General features: G+C 47.8%; 2 protein-coding genes and 1 long non-coding RNA gene across 4 annotated transcripts; 1 reads left to right on the top strand and 2 right to left on the bottom strand.

Moving 5' to 3' along the window:
• Nucleotides 1–5,879: 5,879 nt before the first annotated feature.
• On the top strand, nucleotides 5,880–6,821 carry LOC130530209 (uncharacterized). Its single transcript, XR_008951770.1, has 2 exons — nucleotides 5,880–5,962; nucleotides 6,044–6,821. It is a non-coding gene; the product is annotated as an uncharacterized LOC130530209 (long non-coding RNA).
• A 6,612-nt stretch (nucleotides 6,822–13,433) lies between these two features.
• On the bottom strand, nucleotides 13,434–20,523 carry zgc:136971 (S9 family peptidase). Its single transcript, XM_057041128.1, has 21 exons — nucleotides 20,218–20,523; nucleotides 18,851–18,986; nucleotides 18,685–18,760; nucleotides 18,543–18,618; nucleotides 18,352–18,464; nucleotides 17,982–18,128; nucleotides 17,820–17,911; nucleotides 17,678–17,715; nucleotides 17,477–17,598; nucleotides 17,341–17,401; nucleotides 17,060–17,154; nucleotides 16,937–16,988; nucleotides 15,774–15,868; nucleotides 15,285–15,417; nucleotides 15,033–15,116; nucleotides 14,875–14,955; nucleotides 14,680–14,768; nucleotides 14,416–14,609; nucleotides 14,239–14,341; nucleotides 13,729–13,835; nucleotides 13,434–13,640 (listed from the first exon to the last, which is right to left on the bottom strand). Exons 1-21 carry the CDS (start codon nucleotides 20,360–20,362, stop codon nucleotides 13,541–13,543), a joined length of 2,139 nt encoding a protein of 712 aa, XP_056897108.1. The 5' UTR covers nucleotides 20,363–20,523; the 3' UTR covers nucleotides 13,434–13,540.
• Nucleotides 20,524–21,433: 910 nt separating this feature from the next.
• ifrd2 (interferon-related developmental regulator 2) lies at nucleotides 21,434–27,265 on the bottom strand. 2 transcript variants are annotated; one of them, XM_057041116.1, is made up of 13 exons: nucleotides 26,749–27,265; nucleotides 25,628–25,684; nucleotides 24,111–24,227; nucleotides 23,935–24,019; nucleotides 23,721–23,845; nucleotides 23,453–23,610; nucleotides 23,308–23,361; nucleotides 23,046–23,224; nucleotides 22,800–22,908; nucleotides 22,574–22,708; nucleotides 22,340–22,468; nucleotides 22,105–22,197; nucleotides 21,434–22,001 (listed from the first exon to the last, which is right to left on the bottom strand). In XM_057041116.1, the coding sequence occupies exons 1-13, from the start codon at nucleotides 26,789–26,791 to the stop codon at nucleotides 21,921–21,923; spliced, it is 1,365 nt and encodes a 454-aa protein (XP_056897096.1). In that variant the 5' UTR covers nucleotides 26,792–27,265; the 3' UTR covers nucleotides 21,434–21,920. The 2 variants fall into 2 exon arrangements, with proteins under 2 accessions (XP_056897096.1, XP_056897097.1); XM_057041117.1 differs by lacking the exon at nucleotides 25,628–25,684 and having other exon boundaries at nucleotides 26,749–27,259.
• Between the last annotated feature and the right edge of the window lie 507 nt (nucleotides 27,266–27,772).

The raw sequence follows: 27,772 nt of genomic DNA, 5'->3' as shown, positions 1-27,772 counted from the left end.
CCTTCGTTTTCGGAGATCCGGCAAACATCCTCCAGAGGAACGCTTGAGTCTCTCACTGGTCGCACTGTTTTCTTTCCGTTTTTAGACGCCACGTGACTCACTGTTAAAGCAAAGCAAGTGTGTAAGTTAAGGTGTGTGTGCGACGCTGCCTTCAAGGCTAACGATGCTAACTCGCTCCAGCAGCCGTTCCCAACGACGCTGGCCTGGAAGCACATCAGCTGGGCAGTGAGCTCACCCTCATGGACAAGAAAGGTATTATTTGTTGGTCAGAATTCCCTCACTAATCTAAAGTGTTTAAGCTCCACGGAGAAGCAATAATACCTCAATCCGCCCGTAGCGAAGCTGCGGTGGTGGTTTCATACCCCGCTGGCCAATGGCGGGCGCCGCCGCCGTTTCACCACCGTGTGGTCCGATCCAGTCAGAGGAGAGTTCAGCGCAAGGCGAGGTGACCAGAGGACAGGAGAAGGAAGGAGGCAGGAGACGGGGGCCAGGGTTGCCCCCCCCACCACCACCACCACCACCACCGCCAGAAAAACTTAGCTGATCTCTTATCGAGTGTAATCGGATTCAGGAAAGCTTAGCAGGAATTTGCCCAGACAAATTGTCTTATTATGATGACTTCTTTGTTTAGTGGGCAGCCTTATCTCTGGAATGAAGTAGGCGGATTATTCCTTTATTCCACACTTCATAATACCAGGAAACGGTTGCATTGCTAATTAAGGCCAATAGCGGCGGTCTGGTATGCTGCCGTAGGTTGCTAGCAGCACTTTTATAAACCACTATTTCATAAGTGAGAGGTTAACCCTCAATTTAGATCGGAGCTGGTTTTACAATAGAACCTTCTTTGTCTGGGACTGTATTGTTTTCTAAGAATGGCTCAGTGTTCCTGAACGAAGCTGGAATCTGGAATTTAAGCTTTGCGTCAGTGGGGGTGGGGGTGGGGGGGGGGCTGGGGGGGTGGACAGAGTTAACAGCTACCAAGGATTGAGTATAGCGTTATAATGTGACCTTTTTGACTCTGAAGCCTGATTTTTTTTGTGTCTATACATAACTCTTGGCTAGCATCTGACCAGGGTGTAAGTGGTTTGACACAAAGACACTCAAACTCCAAAATCAACACTTTTGCAGCTCTAATTGGAGACACACTCACAATAATAACATCTGCCGCTCTTCTAGAGGCCTTCTAACACTTTGATTGTGTAACGGGATCACAGCCAGCGCTGATGTGATGAAACAATTTCTTACCCCTAATACCCTCTTCTGGAATCAATGGAACTTACCACAAGCAATCTGAATAAATAAATACACAAAGGAAAAATACATCTTCCAACACCTTAGAGTCTAAGGCTTAGACAGACATGGGAATAATGGTTTTTTTTTCGCATATCAATCCAGAAAGATCTACTTAATTAGGCAAAGGCAGCTAAGAAGGACTCATTTTCTACACCTGCACGAACACCTGAAGTGTTGTTATATCTTGGAAATTTTTCTTTATTTCCTTTTTTAGCTCCCAGTCTCAGCGGTGCAATAAAGAGAGGAAGATATGTGTTTTCTCCGGGCTAATGTTAGCCGTCTGCCGTCAGCAGGCTTTAGCTTTGGTCTCATTGTCTCAGAATTCCAAGGACAAACTCTGGTCACAGTCTGTCAACTCAGGCCTTGTTCATTCTCTAATGACTTCACAGTCGCCATCCATCTACTCACATGCACACACGCGCGCACGCACACATGCATCAGCACCTAAACATCATCATCGGTCTCCAGGTGTCTCTTGGTCCAAATGTGTTTTGGCTAGCAGAACGCAACAAGGACAGGTAAAAAAGAAAAAAGAAAAAAAGGGAGAAACAACCGCAACAGCTGTTCTGTCTTTGTATCACATTCCTGCAACACTTTTGGATTCCACCTCACAGTTTTTCATCCTTTCATTATCCACATTGGGATGCGGAAATTACCCGGCAGTAGCCGGGGCAGCTATTCAGTCCAACAGTACAGATGAACTCCCATTAGAGAGGAGAACCCCTTTAAAGTCGCCTCTCTCTCTCTGCGTTGCTACGATATGCTAGCTGTGCCGCTAATTCTGCTATGATCAAAGTGTTTGTTAGCTTAGAGTGATGAAATGAGCAGAAAACATATTAACAACTAATATTTGGTGCTGTAAAATACAGTAACATCATGAACATTGGATACAAAATGTATTTAGTGTGTGTGTTTGTTTAGCCATGACGTGTCTGAGGGAAATTTAACCAAATAGCCCAAACTACTGAGCCAGCCCCCACCCATCAACTCCACAGCCACGTTAATTATCTGTGGCCACACATGGAGCCAGCGAGGTTTGTGATACGCTACAAATAGAGAGGAGAAAGTCACGCTGAGTGATGTCGGAAAATCGCCTTTTTCCTGCCTTGGCAGGTGCTTCTGCTCCGCACAAAGAGAAGCAGTCGGCCGCACTGAAAATGACTGGAGGAACTTAACAGAAAAAGGGGGGGGGGGTGTCCAGCCGGAGACCTTTCACAGTCACACAGGCATGTCTCCAGGAAACAAACACATCAATGTACAGTTTTCATTGGGTCAAGAACAAAAATGGGCCTTAAACACACACGCACAGAGCAAAGAGAAGCACGTCTTTAATCAAGCCTCCAGCATCTGTCAACGCGGTGTGTGTGTGTACGTATACGTGGCCAAACACACCCCTCCATCGATCTTGTCACTGGAAAAACAGGTAAACTGCTGGAGAAAGGAAAAAATACAGGTAGCGGTTCTAGTCCTTTGTACCTAAAAGGCCATTGAACGCGCGCACACACACACATGCACACGCACACACACACACACTCATTTTCTTGGCACATGCTTCAGGTGCAGGTGGAGATCGCACAAGATAATCTCTGATGTTCAAATCAAAGTGTGAGAAGCTGCAAGCAGATAAAAAACATGAAACCGCCGTTAAACTGTGTGTTCCATCAACGTGTGAGTGGAAATGAAGATGAATGGGAGAACGATGACGAGGCTCGGCACTGGGGGTGAAGGGAGAGCGCCAGTTGTTGACGTGTCCTCTGGGCTGGAAAGGAAGGGAGTTTTAAAAAGGTGGGTGTGGTGTGTGTGTGTGTGTGTGGGGGGGGGGGGGGGTGGGGGGGGGGGGGGTGAAGTTCTCAGCGCGTGTTTGTCTTCTGTGGTTTGAGCTGCAGTGTTGTTATCAGTATGTGGGTCAAGGTCCTGATTACAGCTCTTTTTCCTCTTTACTGTGTCAGTCGGCAGTGATTAGCATGTGGGCCAGCCTGCAGGGCCTTGTGTGTGTGTGTGTGTGTGTGTGTGTGTGTGTGTGTGTGTGTGTGTGTGTGTGTGTGTGTGTGTGTGTGTGTGTGTGTGTACCTCCACAGGTGAACCATCATGGAGATGCTTGACTGGGAACAACGAAAGTAAAAGGATACGTTTTGACCCTCTTTCTTAAACAGTTTAGTTTAGAGCTGTTCTTCTTCTACCCTGGGGGGGTATGGTTGGGGGGGGGGGTTGGGGGTATGGGGGGGGGGGGGGGGGGGGGGGGGGGCTTAATGACTAAAGCTTTTCTTTTTATTTCTGCTCCAACAGAGTTCTGGAAGCTCAGAGACCTGAAGAGCTCAGACCCCCAGCACCAGGACAGTAAAGGTATCTCTGAATGGGACAGGAAGCCAGTTCAGAGGCCAGAACTGGACACATGTCCAAACTGCTGATGCCCCCCCCCCCACCCCCCCAACACTAACCTGGGGGAGGGCAACTTTCTTCTTGCGAGCTCCAAGCTGCTCAACGTCAGAGGGCTCTGGCGTGTGAAGAATCCCTGCTCTCATCAGCTTGAGGACCCGGACCAGCGTGCAGCCCCCCCAGCAGAGGCTGCTGTCACTCAGCTGTCAGTTCAGCGCTGCACAGCCTGGCTATACCCCCCCCCCCCACCCCGGCACCCTTAACCCCCCAGGAAGCTCCACTTCCTGCAGACGCTCATAGATCCTTTAACTATATGATGTGACTGGGCTGATGTGGACGGAGGAGTGAAGCAGCAGACGGCATCAGTTTAGCGGGGCGGGGGGGGGGGGGGGTTCATCTCCGATGCTCAAGGGCGCCGCTCAGGGGAAGGTCACGCTCACCAACGCTAAATAAGGAGGGATGGCGTGTCGCCACCTCCCAAGTGAAACCTCTGAATCTGCTGCGGTTGTGGTGGTCTAGGGGAGGGCAGACATTGGGGGGGGGGGGGGGGGTGTTTAGGGACAGGAACCTCCCGCAGGTGCTCAGACTGAGACGTGGGGACGCTGGACGCCGAGTCAACCCCTCAAGCTCGCTGCTGTCCCATCCCTTCGCCCTGTAACAGGGTGAACCTGGAACGAGGGTGAGGCAGGAGGTGCGTGTGGCGGTGGGGGGGCCCCATGGGTGGGTATGGCCCCACGGGTCACACGTCACGCTCCAAGCCACCGGCGCGGCCCTGCGGTCCAGTTCTGCTCACTCTTCTATTGTTGGTGCCCCCCCCCGGACACCCGCCGCCCCTGTGGAGTGGAGAACGGGTCATAATGAGCTGAAGAGCGAAGACTTTTCCTTTCTTCGGGCATTTCATCCATCCGCACGTCAGCGTGGCAGCTCTATAAATCCAGCATTCCACCTCTTTTACCTGCTCCCTCCTTCATTCCATCCACCCCAGAGGCCCCCCCCCTTCCCCCGTCTCCTCTAGGTGAGCCGAGGAGGCAGGTCCAGGCAGGCTTCCTCCCCCCAGCAGACCTCAGGCTTGATCATTGAGGCTTTTGTGTGTCTGTGTTTGTGTTTTGCATTTCTGATATAACATAAACACCTTTATGTTAGCTCCATATCTGGGGGGGGGGGGGGGGGTTCTGTTCAGGCAGCACTGGGTCAGCCTCATGCAGAGGCCCAGTGAAGCTACTGGGCTCCACCAGACGCCCCCTTCATGTTCTCCTGTGGGAGGAAACAGGTACACCTGGAGAAAAGCCCAGTTCCAGTTGGGCTCTTTTTGGATTTTTCTTTTTTTCACATCTGGATTTTTCCCACCTCTTCTCGGCCTCTCCTCACAGCTGTTTCACCCTGCAGCGCTTCACAAGCCCCCACCCTTCTGAAGCGCTTCTGCCAACAGCCCGCGACACGTTCAGGGACCGACCCGACGTCTCGGCGCCCCTTTCACCTCCGAGCCTCACGTGAATCAGAGGCGTCGGGATCAGGACGGCTCAGGACGCGGTTCCCCGTCGCTGTCCTGCCTTTCTGGAAGTAACATAACAACCAGACAGAGAGAGAACTTTGCCTTCCAAATGTATGAGCTCATGTAACAAAGATAAATGTGACACAGCGCGCACGTGGCCACGTGGCCGGGCTAATCTGACCGCGCTCGCCTCTGCGTTCGTGGCTGCGTGTTTTTCTTTTAGAAAATCCACCACACCAAAAGAAAAGAAACAGTTTCCCTCCCCGGACACGTTTTTGGGTTAAACAAGTCCCCATGAAACCATTTACATTGATGTATTTGTGCGGATTTTTCATCCACGACCAAGGTTGAAACGCTTCAAATCGGGAGTTTTCCTCCACGTTTCAGCTGTTTTTCTAACGGAAAACAGCAGACGGCACACACAGTCAGAGGCGACGCTTTGTCTGGCTCCTGCACGCGTCTCTTTTAGGTTACGGCCCTCAAAATTGGGGAAAACAAGATCTAATGAGACAGATGAGAGCAGATCCCTCAGCCCGGACTCTTCTTTTGTGCTAGCTGGACGTAGCGTCGCATGTTCCAGCGCCAGCTGTTGCGAGCAGCGACGGCGGTCCGAGCAGGGCGATCGGTGGAGAGCTTCTCCTCTGCTGTGGTGACCTCGCAGGAGGCTCCACTGTGATGGGAACTTTGTAAAATAAATCTTGCTTCCTGTTTTGCACAGGCCAGACCGCAGAGAAGCAATTTACCGACACTGAAACGTGTCATCTGTGGCCAAACCTCGCCTGGTTTAGATGGTGTTTGATGGTGTGTCTACAGCCCTGAACCTCCTTTAATGCTCCTCTGAAACCGTATTAAAATTTACAGCTGCATTTCTTGATGCTGCAGCCACAGGGAGACAGACGCCAGCCGGGACGGACGGACGGACGGATATGAAAATAGATGCGCTGTAAAGCACGTTCGTGTTTGTCAGCAGTAAATCTCTCGGCAGCTGACGGCACAGAGAGGAGTGATGGATGGAGGAGGAAGGCCGCATGTTGCACAAGAACTGGCTGGAAAAAAGTAAACTCGCTCCGGGCCAGAGAAGGAAAAAACAACCTGGATGAAGCGGAATATCCTGTTCCGTGGCGGGGAGCTGCGAGGCGTTTGCAAAAGGGAACTGGAATCTGACGGAATTGAAAGAGAAAAAAATCGCCTCAGCTGAGGAAAGTTCCATAAGGAATCCTGGCTGAGCGGGAAGATGTTGAGATGTTGTGGCGCGTTCCAAACAACTTATTAACGACGTCCCCCGAACACGCCGTTAGTGGTTTAGCCACAACGTTCTGCTGATGGTGAACCAGCCCCTCATCCATCATCCATCCTTCTGTTGACTACTTGTCCCTAACTGGGATCACGGGAGCTTCTGGAATCCATAATACACCCTGGAAAGGATTCCAACACAACCTGTGGCGTTGGAATCCAACCCACAACTCTGCTAACCAGGCTGCCCAGGCAATAGCATAACACCCAATAATAACACTGGGCAGTTCATTTTAGGTGTGTGTGGGGAAAAGAAACTTAAAAATATCAGTTTTGAAGGGAAATGTTTCAGAGCCTTCCCTTTCAAAATAAACCTTCCCTTTCAAAATAAACCTTCCCTTTCAAAATAAAACACTTCTTTCTGGCAGAGCTGTTGCACATTTTGATGAAATCAGCGTCACTGTTGTACAAATGTTCTAAAGTGACTCAAGAAAAGACTTTGGTGTTATTTCCTGGCCTCTGCAGCTCCTCTTTAAAAGCGGATCAAACAATCACGGCGAGAGAAAAAGAGCCCGCAACGCTTTGTTTCTTGGGGTTTTTTCTTTTTTTTCTCCACGTGAAACGAGAAATGATTTTCTAAATCGGCTGCCTCGGGGGCTATTATCTGTTTTAAGTGCACTCCTGCACTTTTCCCTCAACCTTTTCTTAAAACACACAAACACACTGATTCATTAGCAGACGCACAAAACGGGAGGATCCGACTTGGCAGGAGTGAGTGTGTGCGGGAGAGATTTAGCTCCGGGCCTGACGGACAACATGGGCCAGTGGCCCGGAATAAAGCAGCAACAAAGGGAGGGAAAAGTCCTATCTGCGATAATATCAGCAGCCTTTAGCATCCCAGAGCACCCTGGACTTGTTTTTGCTCTGCACAGATGGACGAAAAGATCGTTTCCTGTTTGGTCGACGTCACTTTAGCATCCGAAGTCTGGAGAGAAACATGAACCGGATTCATAAACGAAGTGTGTTTTCCAATAAAGCGCCGTGAGGCGGGGAGGGCGATTGAGTTTTGCTGTTGGTTTGGAGTCGAAAACAGGAGAGAAAGGGCGATTTTTAGGAAGGAGGCTGTGTTTTTGTGTGTAGCTGATGCTGCGAGCGGGTCCCATTTGTAGGATTTTCAGGTCCGTCCCTTCCACTGAAGAAAAGAGGATGAAGGTACAAACCGCCCTGGGCGATAGCTAGCGATTCACAGCTATTAATCAAGATGATTATGATTATGAACGATTATTTCTATAACTCTTGAAATGACTGCTGAAAACCCGTCCGTCCGTCTGTCCGTGCGAGACTCATGGACGTTCCTTCGCTCCTCCGCCGTCGTTCAGCCGAGACCTCCATCGGCAACAGCGATTAACTCTGAGAAGCCTCCGAGCAGAGCCCTAATCTGGGCCATCCATCATCCGGCCGCTGGTGCCCCTTCACACCTGCAGGGTCAGAGTCATCAGCCTGGACCCCTCAGTCGGCCGGGGTGGGGGTGGGGGGCTGCCTGGAGACACTGTTTGGAATCAGGTTCAAGACGTTCACGCAGGGCGTGCAGCACGCCGCTGAGCCAGCAGGGTCCCCCGTCTCTGACCCGTGTCCTTGGACTAGATGGCACGAGGTCTTGTGCCGTTGCCACGGTCCGTCCAGGCAGGCGGGCGCCGCCGCCGCCCCTTCAACGCACAGGAAGCAGCTGCAGCGTCTGCAGAGGGTGGGAGTCGGCGCGTTCGCCCCACCCGAGCACGTCCCCGTGCGCGTTTGTGCGGAGGGTTTGTGCCGACTCAGCAAAGACGAAGGTGGGAGGATGACGAGCGTCCGGTGAATGAAAATGAGGAGGGACGTTCATGCAGAGCACGTGCGCGCACGTGTACGTGTGTTTTAATGAAAAAGGTTGGAGAAAACGCATAAAAACCTTCAAGCATCTTGTACGAAAGTGATTTGTGAAGCAGTCAGAGCTAAAGTACACTGCGACAGTATCACAGTAGCTATATGTTTACGGGATATGGTTCCCATGGCAACACCTGGCTTGATTAAAAAAATATATAGAGGTGTTTCATTAAAAAAAGAAATAAGCTATTCATGTTCCTCCAACAATATGACAGTGTTATTAAAAAGGTCCCGGAACATCTGCATGGTCCCGGCAGATTTATGGTTTTATGGTCGCAGGCCTTCGCTTTAATCTGCTGCGTTCTCAGGCGGTTCCGTGGCAGGTGGCGAGAACACGACAGCACGCATCGTACGAGGGGAACAAATAAAGCGGTCGCAGCTGTAGAGGGCTGCAGCGCCGTAACGTGGAGGAGGGACCTGGGGGGGCAGAGCGAGGGACCTACAGTAGGTCCAGCACAGGACGGCTTCATCATCAGGGCAGGTACAGATGCTCTCAGTGATCAGAAATCTTTATTAACATTATTATGGAAGCAACATGTGTGTGTGTGTGTGTGTGTGTGTGTGTGTGTGTGTGTGTGTGTGTGTGTGTGGTGTGTGTGTGTGTGTGCGCGCGTGTGTGTGTGTGTCCTTGTACTTGCTACTTATTGAATTCTAAGAGCAAGGTGGGGACTTTTGTGGGAAGTGAGGACAGTTGGGCTGGTCCTTACAAAAAAGGACTATTTGAGGGTTGAGGCTTGGTTTTAAGGTTGAGGTCAGGATGGGGTCGGGGGGGGGGTTAGTTGGGATGGTTTAATGTTAGGTTAGGGTTAGGGGCTCGGGAATGCATTTTGTCTATCAAAGTCCTCACAAAGATACAAGTACAAGGACGTGTGCGTGTTTGTTTGTGCGTGTGTGTGTGTGTGTGTGTGCGTGTGTGTGTGTGTGTGTGAGAGAGAGAGAGACAGATGTGAGTCAGTGAGCAGTGTAATGATGGGTGTGTCCTGGCCGGCATGCTGATCGGTTTGACTAATGAAAGAGCGTCCGTCTCTTATCAATGAATTATGCATCACACACATCATAACACGCTCCACTGCAAACATGATTTTCACCAACACACACTCACTCACGCGCTCTGCAGACGTGTACCAAAACACACTTGCTCTGATGAAAGATGCTGACGCGAGGAAAAGAGAGGAAGATAAAGAAGAGAAAAGTTATCGAAGGTCCTGTAATAAATAATGAAATCACAAAAACAGCTACGATGCTAAAGCGAGTGTTTAAAACCCAGCTCAGTATTCTACAAAACAAATCAATCAGTTTTGAAATGCTGTTTCTTCAGAAACGGGGAGAAATGCTGATGTTGGAGATTTACCCGTTATCGATTTTGTCTATTTCTTCATCCGTGTTGTGGTGAATTATGGCCAAAGAGTCCACGATAGCAGGTGTGTGTTCATCCACCGCAGCCAGCTGTGGCCAGACTCCGCTTTTGCAGATGTTCTGGGGGTCAAAGGTCACCGCTGCAGCCCATAACTTCAGATGTTTGATCGGTTCTAAGGTAAAACATTCATGACCCATCCAATAAAGTGTTTTTACTGGCACAAACGTGCACCCACACACTTTCCCCTGCAACTATTTCTGCGGACGCTCTCTGGACTCACCGTCAACCACACACGACAGAAGCGCCGCAGCGTCCGTGCGCTGCTGCCGACCACGAGAAGCCGGCTCCTCCTTCATGATCCTGCGTGGCACCGGGACAAACGTGGCTTTAGCCACAGGGTGGAGAACGAGAGATAAATGTGACAAATACAAGATGGAGGACAGCCAAGTGGGCACCGTGTGTGTGTGTGTGTGTGAGAGAGAGAGGCATTCACTTATTTCCATTATGGATTCTTCTTCACTGTAATACAGCTTTGATCGTCACCTATAAAACATCGGAACTTTTGATTCTCTAACTGTGGAGGTTGAAATTAGGCGACTGCTGAACAGTCCTGGGACCGACACTGAGCCCTGGGGTACCCCAATCTTGCTTCGTGGATTAGAGTATTTACTTTTATAGTGGTTATATTAGAAATTAGTGGAAATTAGCTGCAACTAGCACAAACTGAGCTAAAGCTGTAGCCCAAATTCAAACATTATAACCATTATTCAGTCTTAAACAAGCCTTCGGCATCGAAGATGGACTCGTGCCAGCGTATTTTCATTCCCTGCGTTTATTTTGGGAACATACAGACTCCTCGCTGTCCCACACATCATCTGCTGCTTGTCTCACTTCTTCAGGCGACTTTGTGTTTCTCTTCTTTACACTCGGACCGCCGAAAAGTCAAACGTCCAGTAAAATCTCCCCTCCCGCGACACATAAACGCCGTGTGTGAAGGATGAATGGGGGGCGGAGCTACATTCCTGGACTGATAGATTCTGAAAGCAAAGGCAAAGTTCTCACAGCGTCCTCGCCACTGCCGACACGCCCGCCGCTCTGAAGGCCCGACCTAATCCAAAGACATCGCTGGCGTCACCGTCCGCTGATTCATGCCCGGTTAACAAAGTCAACGGCAAAAACCTGGAGAGGGACAATAACAGTTGAAGAGAGAAAGAAGAGCGCTGAAGTGACGGATCAGTGAGGATAAAGACGAGAAAGGTCACAGCACACGTAGAGCTGACAAAGAGCGTCTCATCCTCGCCCAAAACGGGGGCCTCGCTGTTCAAACAGCTTCTTCGACACACAAAGGGAGACGGTAAAAACGCCGCTTCCCCTCATTAACGCTTGTGTCCACAAGCTCATGAATGAACAGCGTCCACGCACAAAGAGGAAGTTGGACAATAAATAGAGACAGAAGAGGAAAAATTAGCCTGGAGAGTGAAGACGAGGGAGGACAAAGGGCAAACGCGGGGGGGAATGTGGCGCCAAAGGCCTTCTTTAACGGACCGGCTTCTCAGAAACGACGACGGGCGATGTGACGCGCTGGGGGACACCCGGAGACAGCAGGTGGAGGTGGCAGCTGCGCGGTTTGGACGGGGAGAGGGGGGGCGTTGAAAGGTTGCAGATGTTGGAACTGTGGGCTTCAGAGAATGATTTTTTTATACCCGGTAAAAGAGGTTTTTGCATCAGCTCGACAGGATATTAGAATCTGGGGAGCCCTTTCAAGTCAGGAGTCATATATCAGCAGCGATCACAGGACGGAGGGTCCGGTCCAGACGGACAAAGGGGACACGCTTCAGCTTTGAACTTGAGGCATTCAGGCGTCCCAAGAGCGCAGGATATTTCATCCTCACACATTCTAACAACCTTTTCAGCTCATAAGCCCAACACATTCATATTATACAATGTCTAATACCATAGTCTTTCACTATGAAGTGTGTATTTGTTTTGTAGGATGAATTTTCATTCAGGAGGATTATTAGATAAAGAGTCTTTAAGATGACTTGTGTCCCCTCGTTCCGGTTTAAACTCCATACATGGTGTCTCCACACGCCACAGCTACTGACTGCCATGTTTTAGAGGTCTTAAACTTCAGGAATGATTTGCAGTGTTAATGTTCAGATCAACAACAAACTGTATCAAGTTAGACGCAGGAAGTGTTTTGTTGTTGGTTTTTTGTTTGTTTGTTTTTTAAATAGACTGTACATAAAACCAGTAAAACAGATAAACTTTTTAAAAAATTTCTCAATTCCAACTCGAACCTTATGGGGACATTTTGGACATTCAAAAGTTGCAATATTCGAATATTCGCCGCTGCAGTTCGGTCAGTGGAGCTCTGCCGCCCTCTGCTGGTCAGAGGGGGTCAAACCTCCAGATTTTGCTCGATTTTCAACGACCATCGTTTGAATTTAGTTCTTTCATTCTTTCTTTACTGTTTAAATTGGTGCCCTTTGCTTTCCTATCGTCTCTGCTCTTTTCCACCAGCCTCTCAGAGGGGAAACATCAGAACAAACCCAGTTTCAATGGCTTATTGTCCTCTGCAGCAGCAGAAAACACCCTCTACTTCTTTTACCGCCTGCCTCCTACTGTACAGTCAGTCAGCAGAAGCCTGACTTCAACATTGAACAATGCTTCGTCTCTGCGTGCAGGCCCACACAGCAGAAATACCACAATGGGGCGCCATGACCTCCTCCCTCTATAACTGTCACCCAGGCGCCTCTGTCTCTATTCTTTATGTGTCACTTCCTCATCAGCAGCCAGCGTCTCACTCCATCTCTCCCACGGTGATCTCACCCAACACCCACATTGGCGCGATGTCAGCGCGCCGCAGCTGCACTCGGGGCCGGGATGCCAGGTTTGGGATGCGGTTGATAACTTCCATAAGTTTCCCCTCAACGATGTACGAACTCCAACACTTCATCCTAAAAACCTGCAAGTTTTATATGCCGCAATTATCAGCCGAATAAAGGCACGCCTGTGACGGCTAGGGAATGAAAAGTGTTTGGAGCGAATAAGCGTAGCTGGTGCAAGTTTTACACGTGTTGACCCCAGTTTTTGACCTGCCCGGAACAAACGTGGGAAAAAAATGTGATGAAAAGCTTTTCTTTTTTAAGAATGGATCACAAACGATATCTTTTTATTAAATTGTTCCAGTGCAGTTAGGTGGATGAATTCTGCTGTGGTCTAACCATGAATTTTAGTTTCATTTTACGTAACTTTATAAGACAGATATTGGTGAATCTGGACCATCCTTGTTTCTGAGCCTTTCAGGATGCTCCGTCCCCATCCATTAATGACACTACCAGTTATTGTCAATGATCTTAATACCCTGAGGAAAGGTTTTCATGTTCCTATCGAGCAAACCCAAACCATCAGTTGTCCTGCTGCCCATTGTTGCTTTTAAAAGGTTTCACTGTTGCAATGTTTTAAATCTATTTAAATTAAACAACAGGTGATTAAGTATTTCCTGGATCTCATGAATGCATCCAAGAACATTTGGTTTAGTTATCGACTTCAAAAAATGTGATTTATTTGTAATTAGTGTCATAGTCAATTTTAATTGTACTATTTGGGCAAATACTGCCACCTGGTGGGCAATAGACGGATTACAACCAATTTGGAAAAAACGGCGACCGCCTTTAGCTCCATCAATTTTCCCTTTTCAGCCGCTTACACCTAATCAGTTCTTGTAGATAATAAGAATAAGAATAGTCAAATCTTCAATTCAGGTTGTACCCATTTTTTATTACATGCTTCTATACCTTGACTCCAAATTTGAGGATTTTACAGACACATTTTGATTTCATGTAAAAAGGCAACGACGCGTGTGCTCACAGATGCTGCTGCAGCCACAGGGCTGTGTTCAGGAAGCAGTCAGCCTGTGTGTCCACTCTGGACAGAGAATGTCCATCTTCTGGGAACCATAGCAACCTGGAGGGACCAACACAACAACACTAAATCTTTCCTACTCTTCCAAGTTAGCGACGGGTTAAGGATCAGCTCTTCTGAAGTGCGTCACCTGACAGGTGAAGCTCTGCTCTTCAGAGCTCTGTAAAGCTCCAGACCCTGATGAGGATTCACTCTCCTGTCTCTGCCTCCCAGCATCAGTAACACTGGAGCCTTGATCTACACACACGGACACACACATATAGAAGCATCACCTGCAAACATAAATGGGCGCACGTTCTGCAGCTCTGATCTCTGCTACAGTCTTATTAAAATATAAAAGAAGCAAAGGACAAACATTCTCCTGTGAGGATCTTCAGGAGAATCCTCCAGTGCCCTTCACACTTTTCTACACAAATTTAGAAAATATAAAAAAACTGTTTTTACACATCTACGTACTGTGGGAAAAACCAGACTCCAGTTTCCTCCCACGGTCCACAACCCAACACATTAGGGTGACTGGAGAGTGTGAGTGTAAGTGTGTGTCCTCCAGTGTGTATCCCTGCTGCTGCAGCTGCTCAGATAGACTCCAGCAACTCATCAGAGGGAGGTGCTCTCAGATTAGGTGGTATCTGACCCTGACCTGAGCAGCGTGTGTGATGGGGGACTTCTCCAACATGGCAGCCAGAGCCTCTGCAGTAGGGATCTCTTGATAGGAGTACTGGAGCCCCACGCTGGTGTAGCGCCTGCAGACACACAGGGTCAAAGGTCAGCTCTCCTGAAAATCCTTCTGATCAGCTGGAGAGTGAATGCGTCTCACCAGTCTACGATGTCACTGGTGCCCAGCAGAGTTGCGGCATTAATGACAGGGTTCCTGACCGCACACGCCCTGTAGAACTCTGGGTACTGACCGATCAGATGACAGGACAGGAACCCCCCGTGAGAACCGCCTATGGCAGCCACGCGTTTGGAGTCCAGGGTGACGTCGGTCTGCAGAGCAGCCAGCACCGCCCTCTGAGGAGAGCGCCGCGGGTCACAGGCTGTGACCATGGATGGACAGATATCATAATATAACAGCTGCTACCTGCACGTCTTTGACATCCTGGCTGCCAATCTGACCCATTAGGGACAAAATGCTGTCCTGGCCGAACCCAGTGGACCCTCTGTAGTTCACTAAACACAGACAAACAGAAGGAAAAGAGCCAAACAAGAGCTCACCTCAACTGGCAGAAAACTAAAGATGGACCAAAGTCAAACGTTGGGGGGGAAATGGACTCACCCATGAGCACAGCAAAGCCCAGTTGAACCAGTCCAGCTGTGGTACTGTTCCATTCTGCTGGGAACTGAGAGTGAGGACCACCTGGGGGGGAAATGGACACAAGCCATGGGTACGCGTGTTCCTTCCTGTGTCAGCACAGACAGCAGGTGCTCACAGACCGTGGATGAAGACCACCAGAGGAAACCGGGCTTTGCTGAGGGAACTAGACGGTTTCACCAGGATGGCGCCAAAGTCCAAACCCGCTGAAACAATAGAAAGAGTGAGGAGGGGGGACAACCCGACAGAACATTTCTTAACTGTGTGGGATGGGTGTGTTCTAGTAATAGCTACATACTGAGGACCAAAATGCTCATTCTACTAGCAATGTGAGGACAGTTTTGGGAAGTGAGGACATTTCGGCTGGTCCTCACAATAGCTTGTGTTGTCCTCCTCGGGTGTGGGTGTAACATCCAGGACTGTCCAGGTGAATTGAAAGGTCCTGACGGGCTGATGAAGGGTTTGCCAGGTCACAGCCTCACCTGCTGAGGGGAGGAATCCTACTCTCTGTCACACACACACACACACACACACACACACACAAAATATGTGTCTTGGGATTCTCTCTGGAGGATCGTGATCACTTGTGATGATTAAACCCAGCTGATGGAACAAGCCCCGACACCTCCCCTGAATCACTTTAGCAGCTGCTGGCTGAAGGCACCAGAACCTTCTGCATTCCAGACATTTCATGAAACCCGATCAGTCATGTGAGTCACATGACCCCATCGGTTTGACTGGAAATCTCATTAAGAACCACAAAAGTGCCTCACATACAGTGGAATTTGATAAAAAAAAGAGTGTGTATTTCCTTGATGGGCAGGTCTGTGTGTAAAAGAGAGAGAGAGAGACAAAGATCTGACCAGAGTGGGGGGGGTACTGGGGCTGGAGCAGCAGACCACCATCAGGTCCTCCTGGACCGCCAGAAGCTTCCAGCTGCCGTAACGTTCATTCAGACCTGACGGGGAGAGAAGGGAAAGCAGAAGATTAAAAGGGTCGAAATCCGTTTAAGGTCTTAATGGCGTTTGGCAATAACGTCCCGTAGTTAATAAGCAAGTATCCGTAAAAAGAGTTTATGGATATACAAGCAAGAGACAATTATGAGAAATACTAAAAACCACTCATTCAAACATGTTTTACACTCGAGTTCATAATGTCAGAAAACTTCCGCTCCTGCAGTAAAACCTGAAGAGCAGCAGGAGAGTACGTGGAAACGTGCACATTAATGAGGTCTGTTCTCATCACAGATTTGCTGCTGCGGCCCGTGAAGGAACGTCTGCCGAGGCCAGACGGCAGATTTGCTGTGTGGCTTTTGTTTTGGAAGGCAAAGCTCCCACATGCGCTGGTTCAATCATCATCAGGGATGTTGGTCTCATGATCATACCTGCATGTTCTCGGTTGTGGTCCCAGTCATGAAGAAGGAGGGACGGTAAAGGTGGAGGTGGGGGAGGAGGAGGAGGGAGGAGGGAAACAGGAAAGTCAGAAGCTGAGGGAGAATCTGGAGGTGGAGGGAAAGTAAAAGACGAAGATGGGGAGAGTGGAGGGGGAGGAGGAGGGAAGTGGGATGGAAGGAACCTGGGAGGAGGTGGATATGGTGGCCAACGAGGGGAAGGAGGGAAAGAAGGAAGCAGAGGGGACAAGGGAAGAATACAAGCCGGAGGGGGAGGGAGAGAAAGAGATGGAGATGAAGGAAGGTGTGATGAAGGAGGAAGAGGAGGAGGAGGAGGAGGGGGGAGAAGAAGAGATGGAGATGAAGGAAGGTGTGATGAAGGAGGAAGAGGAGGAGGAGGAGGAGGAGGAGGAGGAGGAGGAGGGGGGAGAAGAAGAGATGGAGATGAAGGAAGGTGTGATGAAGGAGGAAGAGGAGGAGGAGGAGGGGGGAGAAGAGATGGAGATGAAGAAAGGTGTGATGGAGGAGGAGGAGGAAGAGGAGGAGGAGGAGGAGGGGGGAGAAGAAGAGATGGAGATGAAGAAAGGCGTGATGGAGGAGGAGGAGGAGGAGGAGGAGGGGGGGGCAGATTCTTACTATCAGACAGGGAGGTAACTCTGTTTGTTCTTCTGTCCACCATGAACACATCCTGAGACAGACGAAGAGCAGATGAGAATCGAGGATTCTTCATCACCGCTGCTGCAGAGATGCAGGCGTTACCTTCTGGTTCCTGCAGGCGCTGCTGAACACCACCCGCTGACTGTCTGCAGCCCAGCAGCAGGCCGGCAGAGCCTCATACACACCTGCAAACGCACCTGAAACACACACACACACACACACACACACACAGAAAACGTTTTTAACGATGAACCGAGGGCAACGATGGTCTAAAGGAGGAGAGACTATTGTACGATTAAATCCAAAACTCCCTGGGGCTAGCAAGTGCTAATATGAAACAATGTTAGCATAAATAAAAACTAGCATTCCCGCCTGCCCCATACCAGCTGGTGGTCGGTTGACGACGTCCAACAGCGTGGACATCTTCCCGCTGTCCAGGTCCAACTGTAGAGGAATCAAACCATTAACACATTGCTGGCAACACAACAGGGGGACGGACGGACGGACAGACAGCCCGACCTGCTGCAGACAGAGGCACTGGTTGTGAGGTCCGAACACTCGGCCCTGCAGGTAGATCAGCGTGGAGCCGTCTGGACTCAGCCTGGGACAGGAAACGGACAGGTTGTCCCCAGACAGACGCTCTGGATCAGATGGAGGACGTGCAGAGGTCAGAGGCAGAACGTGTGAGGTTGTTTCACTGGCAAAACCTGGTGCGCTCACCACAGTTTCCATCCAGATCAAGCTTGAATAACGCAGACCTGAAGGAGAATTGAATTATTTAAGACGGTTTCAAATACAAACGTCATTTAATTTAAAAAAATAGCAGGACAACAAGAGTTTTGTTCCAAGTTACAGATCTAACCTGCGGTTGGAGCAGAACTTGAGTCCCAGTCTGAAGGGCTCGTGGTACCAGCCGACAAAGAAAACAGACTGGCCACAGGGAGCCCACAGAGCCTGGGAAATAAACAATAAACACATGGTGATAAACAGTCAGGTTTGATGGTTGGAGACTCTCTGTCCTCACCTGTCCAGGTGAGACATCTGATGGGACGCCCTCCAGCACGCTGACACTCCCACTCTGCAGATTCACTGAACAAATCACCGGAAGGCTCTTATTGGTCAGAGCCTCGCCCCAGTCTTCACAGTACACACTCCTGTCCTGGTTGGGACGCTAACACAGAACACACACACACACACGCACACGCACACGCACACACACACACACATACACACACCCAGCTGAAGCAACAAAATCTTCATTCTACTAGCAAAGTGAGGACATTTTGGCTGCTTGTTACAGGAGTAAGTTGCAGGGTAAAGTATTATATCTGTGGAAGTCCTCAAAAGAACAGAATTACAAGCTTGTGTGTTTGTGCATGTGTGTGTTTTAATACCTTTTGACAGTCTGGCTGGGGATGAGGCCTCTCTCCTGACACGTTCCTGCTCCTCTCGGCCACATACAGCAGTTTATCCTCACACCTGGACCACGACAGGCAGCCAAACTGGGCTGAAAACACACCAACCCCGAAATCAACAAGCAGAAAATGGGTACAGGAGTCTAGTTCTAAAGAGAGGCGCGTCTTACTGTCGTCATACACGCTGCCGTGTTTGTTGAGGGCAGTCAGGTTGAGACACTTGCTGAGCCCGTGGCCATCCCATATCTAGTTCCAAAAACATCAACATCAACAGTCTGTGGAACGCCGAGCACAGCTAGACTTCCGGCTCACCTCCAGGAGCTGGCGGTCACCTTTTTCCCGGACAACCGCCCTCAAGCCGTGGACAGGAGAAAGCCTGCTGAGTAACCTGGAATGGAACGTTCTGTGGTGCTCAGTGACGGTACGAGCAGGTCATTCACATCATAAAACAGCAGGTGTGTGTGTGTGTGGGTCTCACTCTCCAGAGACAGGAACACAGGGGCCCGGGGGGAGGACAGTCTTGATGCTCTTGTGGTCATTGTTGTCTGCCAGCAGAGTCCACTGCTGCAGGTATCGCTGCCTGGAGCCCCGAACCAGGTCGCACTGGCTCCACTCTGACAATGAAATTCTCTCATAACTGACAGTGAAATCTTTAATTTAAACAGATCGACACGATTTATCCGCAGCAAGCGCTCCTTTGGATGGCAAACAGATGGCGTTACCCCGTAAACCCTTTTAAACCGTTAAGACGAGATCACTGGTGCGGGGCGCCGACCTGCAGTTAGTCACCAGGTCCGGAGAAAGTGTCCCGTCTTGTCCAAAGTCTGTCCATCTCTTGCAGGTCCAGTTTAATGTGGTTATAAGAGGAGAAAAATCTGTTTCTTTACATTCACAATGGGGGATATTTCCCGTCGCACACCTCTAATGGTCTTCTTTTTAAAGCATATAAATCAGGTGTTTGGTCTTTGCAGAGGAAAACTGTTTTTAATCTTCACATTTCTCACAAACACATCTGATTTCAGATGTTTCAGATGCGCGCAGAGGGGATTTTATTTTATTTTTTGGCACAGTGAGTAGTTTTTAATTTACAATAAGACCAATTTAAGCAAAAACCATACTGAACATGAGATATTGTGTTTATATTTAGTCACAGCGACACATATATGCATGCCACCCCCCTGTATGCATATTTAATTGCAGTAATGGTCAAAGATAACAGGGTGACAGCAAATATAACTATTGATGTACCAATATGAAATTAAGTTTTTAATTTTGTACAGAGACACAGCAGTCAATCTGGAGTTATTATTCCAAAATATGTTGTGCCTTGTTAGAACTTAAATATCACTCAAATAATACAATTTAGAAGCGTCACATGTCTGTAAAATGCTGGGAGCCTCTGGTGTCTGTTTGCAACCGTAGATATGCACCTAAATAGTGCAAAAGCTAAAGAGAAAGAGCAGAAATGTGCAGGTCAAACCCCCCAAATAACTCAGTGGTCAGAGATTTCTCCAGGTCAGGGGGAAGTGTCTCACAATCAGTAGCTGAATGTTAATTTTATTTATTTATTTTTTTAAATTCCCAGTCCACTCTTTGGTCACTGGATTACAGATTTTGCCACACAAGTCGTTATACACAAGAAGAATAAATATTAAATGGCTGCTGTAGATTCAGCCGCACCTGCCAGAAACCACCATGGCTGCTTGTTTTTCAAAAACTGTCACAAAGGATTTCAATTATTTACATTTAATTATGACTGTATCACCCCCTGAAACTGAAAAGTGATGTTTTGGAGTGCATAAAGTTGACCTTTTCGGAGGGACCGTTGCCCGACCTGCTGCTCACCTGTAGCCACGGAGTAGACGCGGAGCTCCGGGAGCCGCTGCTCCGTCACGCCGGCGGACAGAGGCACAGGGAGCCCGCTCACCTCTCCGTGCAGCCCGCTGATTTGTCCGGGCTCCATGTGTCTGCTACCGCCCACTCGACCCATTCACCGAAAACTCACTCATATATTGCAAAAAGCAGCTCAGACACGTGCGTGGTCAAATGGAAAATATCACAACAAATCTAACAAATATCTCGCATATTTAGTCGTTTTACCTAAACGTCAATGTTAGTTTTCTTCTTCTTCAATGGGAGAAAACTACGGTAGCGCATGTCCGCCACCCCGCGGTCTGTACTGGTAACTGCAACGGTCTACAACGTTTAGATTTAACATTTAAAACAAACATATATACATATCTTAAATCCGTTTACCTAATACCGTTGCTCTTACAAATTCCAAACTATATCTGAAGATCCAATCCCCGGATGCACTCTTCATAATTACATTTATTCCTTTCCCATCTATTTTTGTTTTCAGTTTTCCTTCTATCCTCTTCATTCCATTATTGTATGTTCTATAGTTTCTCCTTCTCTACATGTGCCATCTTGATGTTTTAACCATAATATGTAATATATGATTTAATCCTGCGTGTGCTATTCTCATCCTGGTCTCTGAATTGTCTCTTCCCTCCTGTTCCTACCTTTCTTCTCCAGCCAAGAGTAATAATATACAACCATCTCCCTTTATTATTTCCGTTCTTCAGTTCCTATTATATATTATCATTTCTATTAATTAAGATCTTTAATTAAACAAGACACAAAAGTGATACTCAAATACTCTTTATTTGATTTTCCTACTTTATGTCCAGACCCACTTTGGTACAGCAGTCATAAGAAGGCCACAGATCAGGATGCTCAAAAGTTTAAAGGCAGCTGCTGTTCTTTAAAAATGACTTCAATCGCAATGTCTTTGAATTTCAAGTGTTACAAACATTAAAAAGTCGATGGGCACTTCATTCTGGCGGCCTGTGTTGATCAATTGTCATTAGAGGGAAAACCATTCCACTGCATCTTCTAATCCATGGATGCATCTCACCACAAGCCTCATATACAATCATCAATACACAAATAAAGACTTTATGACCCACTGGCCTGTATTATAAATGCAAAAATAAACATGCATTTTTCTTGACTGTTCTTGAATAAATTAGAAAGTATGCTATCCCAGCAGAAGTACATTACAAAGCTTGTTTAGCTTTGTAAGCAATGAACTTACTTTTAAAACGCACACAAAACACACCCACTTATTCTTTCGGTCTGCACTGTTCTGTAGTCAGTTTGTGGTTTGGCAGCTGACTGCCACTTAGTTCCTCCAGGTCGGCAGTTCCTGATGTTTCAGGAATGAAGTGAAAGTGGGGATGATCTACTAAAGTGACCTTTCTATTCTGTAATCATGATAAAAATGTACTTCAAGTGAGCAGCAGTTCAAGCAGCGTATCAAAATGACACACATTAGCACCAAAATGGATTTCGCTGAACAGGGGAGGCTTCCACGATCAATAAAGCTTTAAAATGTCTTCAGCCGTCCATGGAAGTGATTCAATTTTACAAACGCTTCAACGTAGTTGAAGAGCACATATGGAACAGCCCTGTTACAGTTACTGAATGTGTGAAGGCATCGTTAGTGTCCGTCTCTGATGCGGGAGCTGGTCCTCTCCTTCCTGTCACATGACATCAGCCCGTTTGTCCCTGACTTTGCTCCTCAGTTTAGTTCTGGCCTTGAAGGCAGCCGAGTTAAAAAGATGCTGCGGAGACAAACAGGCAAGAAGACGAGAGGCAATACTGCTGCTGCTACATCCTGTGGGAATGTTCTAGTGTGCAGATTAAGACTTCAAAAGTCACTTTTACCTTTTCGAATCTCGAGATCTTGTTGCCCTTGACGGTCGTATCCAGGATGATCGGAGGTCCGAGGCCAAAAATATCTCTCAGCAGAGAATTAAACTGCAAAACCCCCAAAACGTTAGACTGATAAATTAATCAGCTATCATGATTTAGATGATGACAAGAACATGGAAAAAACTAAAATTGACTATTGCGCTGTTCACCAGGCACAAGAGCCATTATTGTAGAGCACATGTCTGACCTGCAGGTGATGTCTCACTCCAGACTCCATGATCTCTTTGAAGGCGTCGTAGATCCTCCTCCTCATCCAGCTGTCGATGTAGACGCTCTCCACTCCAAACTTGATCGTCTCCTCTGTGAAGTCCTCGTTCTGAAGAGGAGCGAGAGAGGGCCAGAGGAAGTTCAGAAGGTGTGCTGATGTTTCAAAAAGACCGATCCTTCAAAGATGCGTTTACATTCCGGCCTTCAAACGCACCTCTATATAATGCAGAACCTCCCTGAAGATGGAGCGCTGTTTCCGCCTGTCGTTCTTGGCTCGATGCTTGTTGCCGTCTGTGGCCAGACTCTTCAGACAATGACACAGGCTCTCACTGTCCTCCACCTCGAATTGCTGCAAAAACAAAGGGCATCATCACTCAAATGGACTTTACATGATACAGCTGTGTCTTTGCTACGGCTTCATCCGTCTGTGATGACTTTACCTCATCGACATCTCGCCCGAGCTCCACCAGCAGGGCGATGGTCTCTCCCACTGCGATTCTGTAGTTGACGTCATTGCTCTGCAGGCACGCCTGCAGCTTTGGCAGGTGTCTAAATGTTGGGTGACAGGACAGCACTCAACAACAGTAATCAGCAGCTCTCCTGTAAATAACTGTTTACAAAGGAGATCAAATCCTGACAGAGGTTTTGCATTCTTGTTTCGTTTCTGATGTGTGTGTTTCACTCACTGGTCGAGCAGCACAGTTAATTTTGATGGAGGACAGAGGGTGACCAGCAGTGCCCAAGCCTGCAGGGCGGCGCAGTGCAGGCCAGGACCTCCAGGTTTGGGAGTGGGAAGTGTTCCCTCTCTGTTTGGGTATGAAGACATGAACACGCTCTCTAGCAGAGCTAATGACTTGACCAAGTCCTGGGAAGGTTGCAGAGGAGAGGCACAATCATTCAGGCTGTTCAGAGCTGTGGGTGTTGTTGTGACAGCTCGCTGTTGCTCACCTCTCCGTCTTCAGCAGCAGACACGTAACAGCACATTCCCAAAGCTCTGGCACACTGATGAAGACAGATGGAGGACCGTTTATGTTCTGATCCTGTCTTTCCAAGAGAATACTAACTCCTTAGCCAACGCTAAGAGAGTACTCACACTCTGGCGGGCTGCTATGCTGGCGCTGTTGTCAATGAGAAGTGAGGTAAGAACAGGTCGAAGCATCTTGACACCCTCCTCCGCCTCGTCTCCACCCCCCAGCTGGATACACAACAGGGCGAAGAGGGTAGCGGCGGCCGCCTGCTCCTCCCCGCTGCCTGGAAGTGACACACAATCATCACTTAGCTGGTTTATTCGGTTTTATTTCCTTCTTGGGATCAGGCTCAAATGTTTTCAGTGGGAGTCTGTCAACTGTAGAAGGTCTCACCTTTTTTGAGGCATCGTTCAAGGCAGTCACTGATGGTGAGGCGTCTCTCTGACAGGAAGTCATAAAGCACCCTGGAGGAGAATGCTTGTCTCAAAGACACCAGGCCTGCCAGGCGGGTCTTGGCACTACAGGGGCAAAGAGAACGGGGCGACGCAACAGAGATTAACCGTCGCAGACGCATCTTTAGTTAGCACAAACTTAGAAATAGACGTACCTCTTGTCCATCAGGTTGTCGATACACTGCTTAAGTTTGTCTTCTGTTTCCTCCTGTGCGGTCTGCTCATCCACCTGCTCCCCCCCTGTTCGACAGGACGTGAACGAACAAACCGCAGTTGAAGCACAGCAGACATTTGAACTCTACGAGTGTACTGTGGGAGTTTGCTGACAAACCTGTGCCTTCTTCAACCACGGAGGTGCCTTCACTGGCACTGCTGTAGTGACTGACAACATCAGAATTCAGCTCATCGTCACTAGCCCCCGACTCTCCCTTCACCCCATTTTTAAAACCTAGTATACAGAAAAAGCATTTAATAATATGTTTAAAACTGCCTTTTATTTTCCATTTTCAGAGAACTGTTGTGAGCATGAAGGAGTTTGTTGAGCAGACCACAGCCGGGCGGGTTAAGCCACAGGTTCTTGCGGACTCAGGGGTTTCTACTGTTTGCAGGATTACTAGATACCAGAGGGGCCATTCGTTTGTTCCTTCATGCAGTCATTATGATCCAGAATGCTCAGTCTGTGTTTTCATGTTCAGGTCAACAAGGACAACCGGGGTAAAGCACAGGCCAACAAATGTTTGCAGCATGCCAACAAGGAAGCGTTTTTACATTAAATACTCTTTGCTGATCATTGTAAGGACACCATCAGAGTCCTATGCTTTTTGTAAAGCTAGCAAATTAAGACAGAATCCAACTTAAGCTCGGAATACACCGGAATTTGATCTAATTTGACAAATGTGGTTTTCCTGTGGAAGAGGAGGCCCTGTGTCTGGGGAAAATTGCACAGAGAGACGCAAATCTGAGAGACACAACCCTCTCAAATAATGGCAGCATGGAGAAGCAGCTGCCCAAGGCTCCGTTGTCATCGGCAAGAACGCTCGCAAATGTGGGGAAAACTAAAACAGGATTTGGGTAAAAATAAAATGCTTTTATAGGGCCCTACACCAAAATCCTGTGGGCTCTTTAATTCAAAAAGTTGATTCTGCAAGCCCGTGTCAGTGGCTGATTTCCCATTTCATTTTCCAGCCATTGTCCTTGAACTCAGCTCTAGAACACACACAGTTCCACAGCTTCCCACGCAGGCCTGCCCACACACAACTCCGACAGTAAATGTGAGCTCGCTGCCATATCTCACGTGTCGTCTCCACTTGCCATTTACTGCTTGCATCGCAAATACTGCCGAGGGCCCGTGGAACGGGCTCAGCTGGGAGCCAACTCATTGCTCTAACCAAGAGCAGCAGGTGATCCTGATCCTGCATTTCAAATCTAAATGTAAAATAAAAAACCTACTAAATGTTCTTTTTTGTTTTATATATCAGCGATTTGTAGAAGGGTCCAGTTAACAAAATGATATGTTGCTGACAGGAGAAGTTTTAAAAAAAAAAAAACCTTCACAAAAGTGTATTTAAGCTGGTTAAATAAGGAATTTTGCAAAGTAACAACAATTAAGCACAGTTGGTTGTTGTATATTGTTCAATAAAAAGTATCCAGAATAAAGGTGAGGTGTTAAATGGTCAAATGGGACATTTGTAATTGCGATTAAGATAGACACACTCAGTTAATACAGCAGAAAGGGACACTAGTCACTGGGGCTTCTGCAGAATGCACTGCAGAACAAGTCAAGGGCCTGAGGATAAGCTCTGAGCAGAACATGACCCAGGGGAAGTGGTCAAAGGTCAGACGAGTTACCTTTCAGCGTCACTTTAGCCGACAGCTGCAGCTGAAGGACCTCCTGACGGAGAGAGCCTGGAAATTGTGTATGTATGACAAAATAAATGGAACAGAGCGCGTGATGAGGTCGAGTAATGAAAGAGGTTGATGGTGAGTCCATGAATGAATGAAAGAAAAGAGGGATCAAATGCAGTGGTGTCATGATGGACGAGAAAATTCACAAGTGCGCATACATTTTTTTTATCTGTCCAAATGAGTATTTTAGACAGTATTTTACACTCTAACAAATCTAGACTGCACAAAATCGTGTGCAATTGAGGTGGCAACACGCGTTTCCTGCGACAGCGCGCCATACAACAGGTCAAACGTGCGCTACAAGAAAGGTAGCTTGGACTCCCAGTGAGAAAGGGAAGGGTGAATCACTCAACCTCCAGGGGTCAGTCTGAGTTTTCCCTTATCAACAGGTTTGTGCTGATCAATTCAGCTTGGATTAGCATAACAATGCCAATGTAAAGGATATCTGGTTAGTATTAAGTTTTCAAGTTGTGACCAAAGACTTTATTGACAAAATTAATTAGGAACAAAACACTCCGAGAGAGCAGCCCCCCCTCTCCATGTATAATGACACCTATTGTAAAGTATTTTGGCAGCAGAAATGCAAAGTTCCATCACACAGTGGGTAGCATTATGATCAACACCTTTTGATCACCCTCTATGGTCTTTGGAAGATCAAAAGTTCAAAGTCCCTCCGGAATCGGGAGCCTCGTCATCATTTACCGGAATCTTTCTTGGACCACTATCATTTCCTTAAAAACTTCAAATCAAATTTGCGCTAACAGTAAGACAAGCGCCGGCTGTCGCGTAACCATCCTGCCGGAGCTAACAATAAGCTTGGACAAAATAATCAAAGTACAAAGAGCTCGTCGAACTAAAACACATGGTTGGTAGTTGGAGACGTTACGTGTCAGGTAGCGCGAGACTCGCATCAAAGTGGCGCTGCGGTGTCGGTCAGGGCATCTTAAACTATTACAAACGGCTGATCCGAATAATGTAACATCCAAACTTGAGAGGGTGTAATGCCCGTGCAATCTGTCATAGGTGGAAAAACATTCCTAGCACGTCGTGATAGTGTCACTTACCCGATCTGTTAGAGCCACGTTTCCCCTTTTTGATCCGTGGCATGTTTGATTCACGCTACAGCCAGATAGTCGCTAGCTCGTCTCAGCCAAACAGATACTGTCTGAATTAGAAATATAGCAGCTAACCCTAACCCTAACCCGTAGTTAATCTTCACGGCTAACTGGAAATCTTCCGCTGGTTCACCTTCTTCTACACTTTTGTTTACACTTTGGCTAAACTGTGCTAGCTTCACCACGCGCGCCTACTCCACACCAGGGAAAAATACTTTTCCGTGGTGGAAAATAGCTTTTCTGAACGCCGTTTTAAATGTATTATCTATGATTGTCCCCGGGTAATCTATATCTACTACCAGGTTGAGATAACAAGTATTTTTCAAAGTGTTTGGGACGGAGTTTCGAGCACGCTGCTGTCGCCAAGTCCACCATCTTCCTCTCAGTGACTACAGACCGGTGAAGCTCGGCTCGGGGAGTATCCGGCGCTTCCAAATGACGTCACGTTCTTTCCCACTATTTATACATTCATTGAAAGGCGTGATACAATATATCGCAAATTACAATTACCTCATCAAGAATGTGCCCTATATTTATAAGCCAGTCTTTGGGCTCTCAGGCTTACTGTTGGTGATGGTAAGGTTGATATAGTAACCATTTAAAAAAAATTATACATGCCTGTAAAATGTAGTTGATAACGAGACCCCAACAACCAAGTTTAAATGTACTTTTTGTGACAAACCGTTGTGGAAAGTTGTGTAACAGCATCTGGTGTCTCATTTGAAATGCTATGGGGAATAAAATAATCTTTTCCTGCTGTGAACAATTGTACTTCTGTAGCCAAAGTAGAGTCCAGAGGTTTTTCTCAATACTAAGTAATAACATAAAGAATAATAAATACGTAAGCAGATAAAAGGCCAAAATAATTCCAGTTTCATCCATTTATTCGTCTAGTGGGCACCAAAATCCTAACAAAGTTCAGAGTTGTATCCCTAAAATTATTATATAATAAAAATTTATCCATTTATTGAGG

The sequence above is a fragment of the Takifugu flavidus genome, chromosome 8 (genome assembly GCF_003711565.1).
Source record: "Takifugu flavidus isolate HTHZ2018 chromosome 8, ASM371156v2, whole genome shotgun sequence".
Lineage (NCBI taxonomy): Eukaryota > Metazoa > Chordata > Actinopteri > Tetraodontiformes > Tetraodontidae > Takifugu > Takifugu flavidus.
Note: the sequence above shows the minus strand (reverse complement) of the source record. Positions and strands in the feature narration are given on the sequence as shown.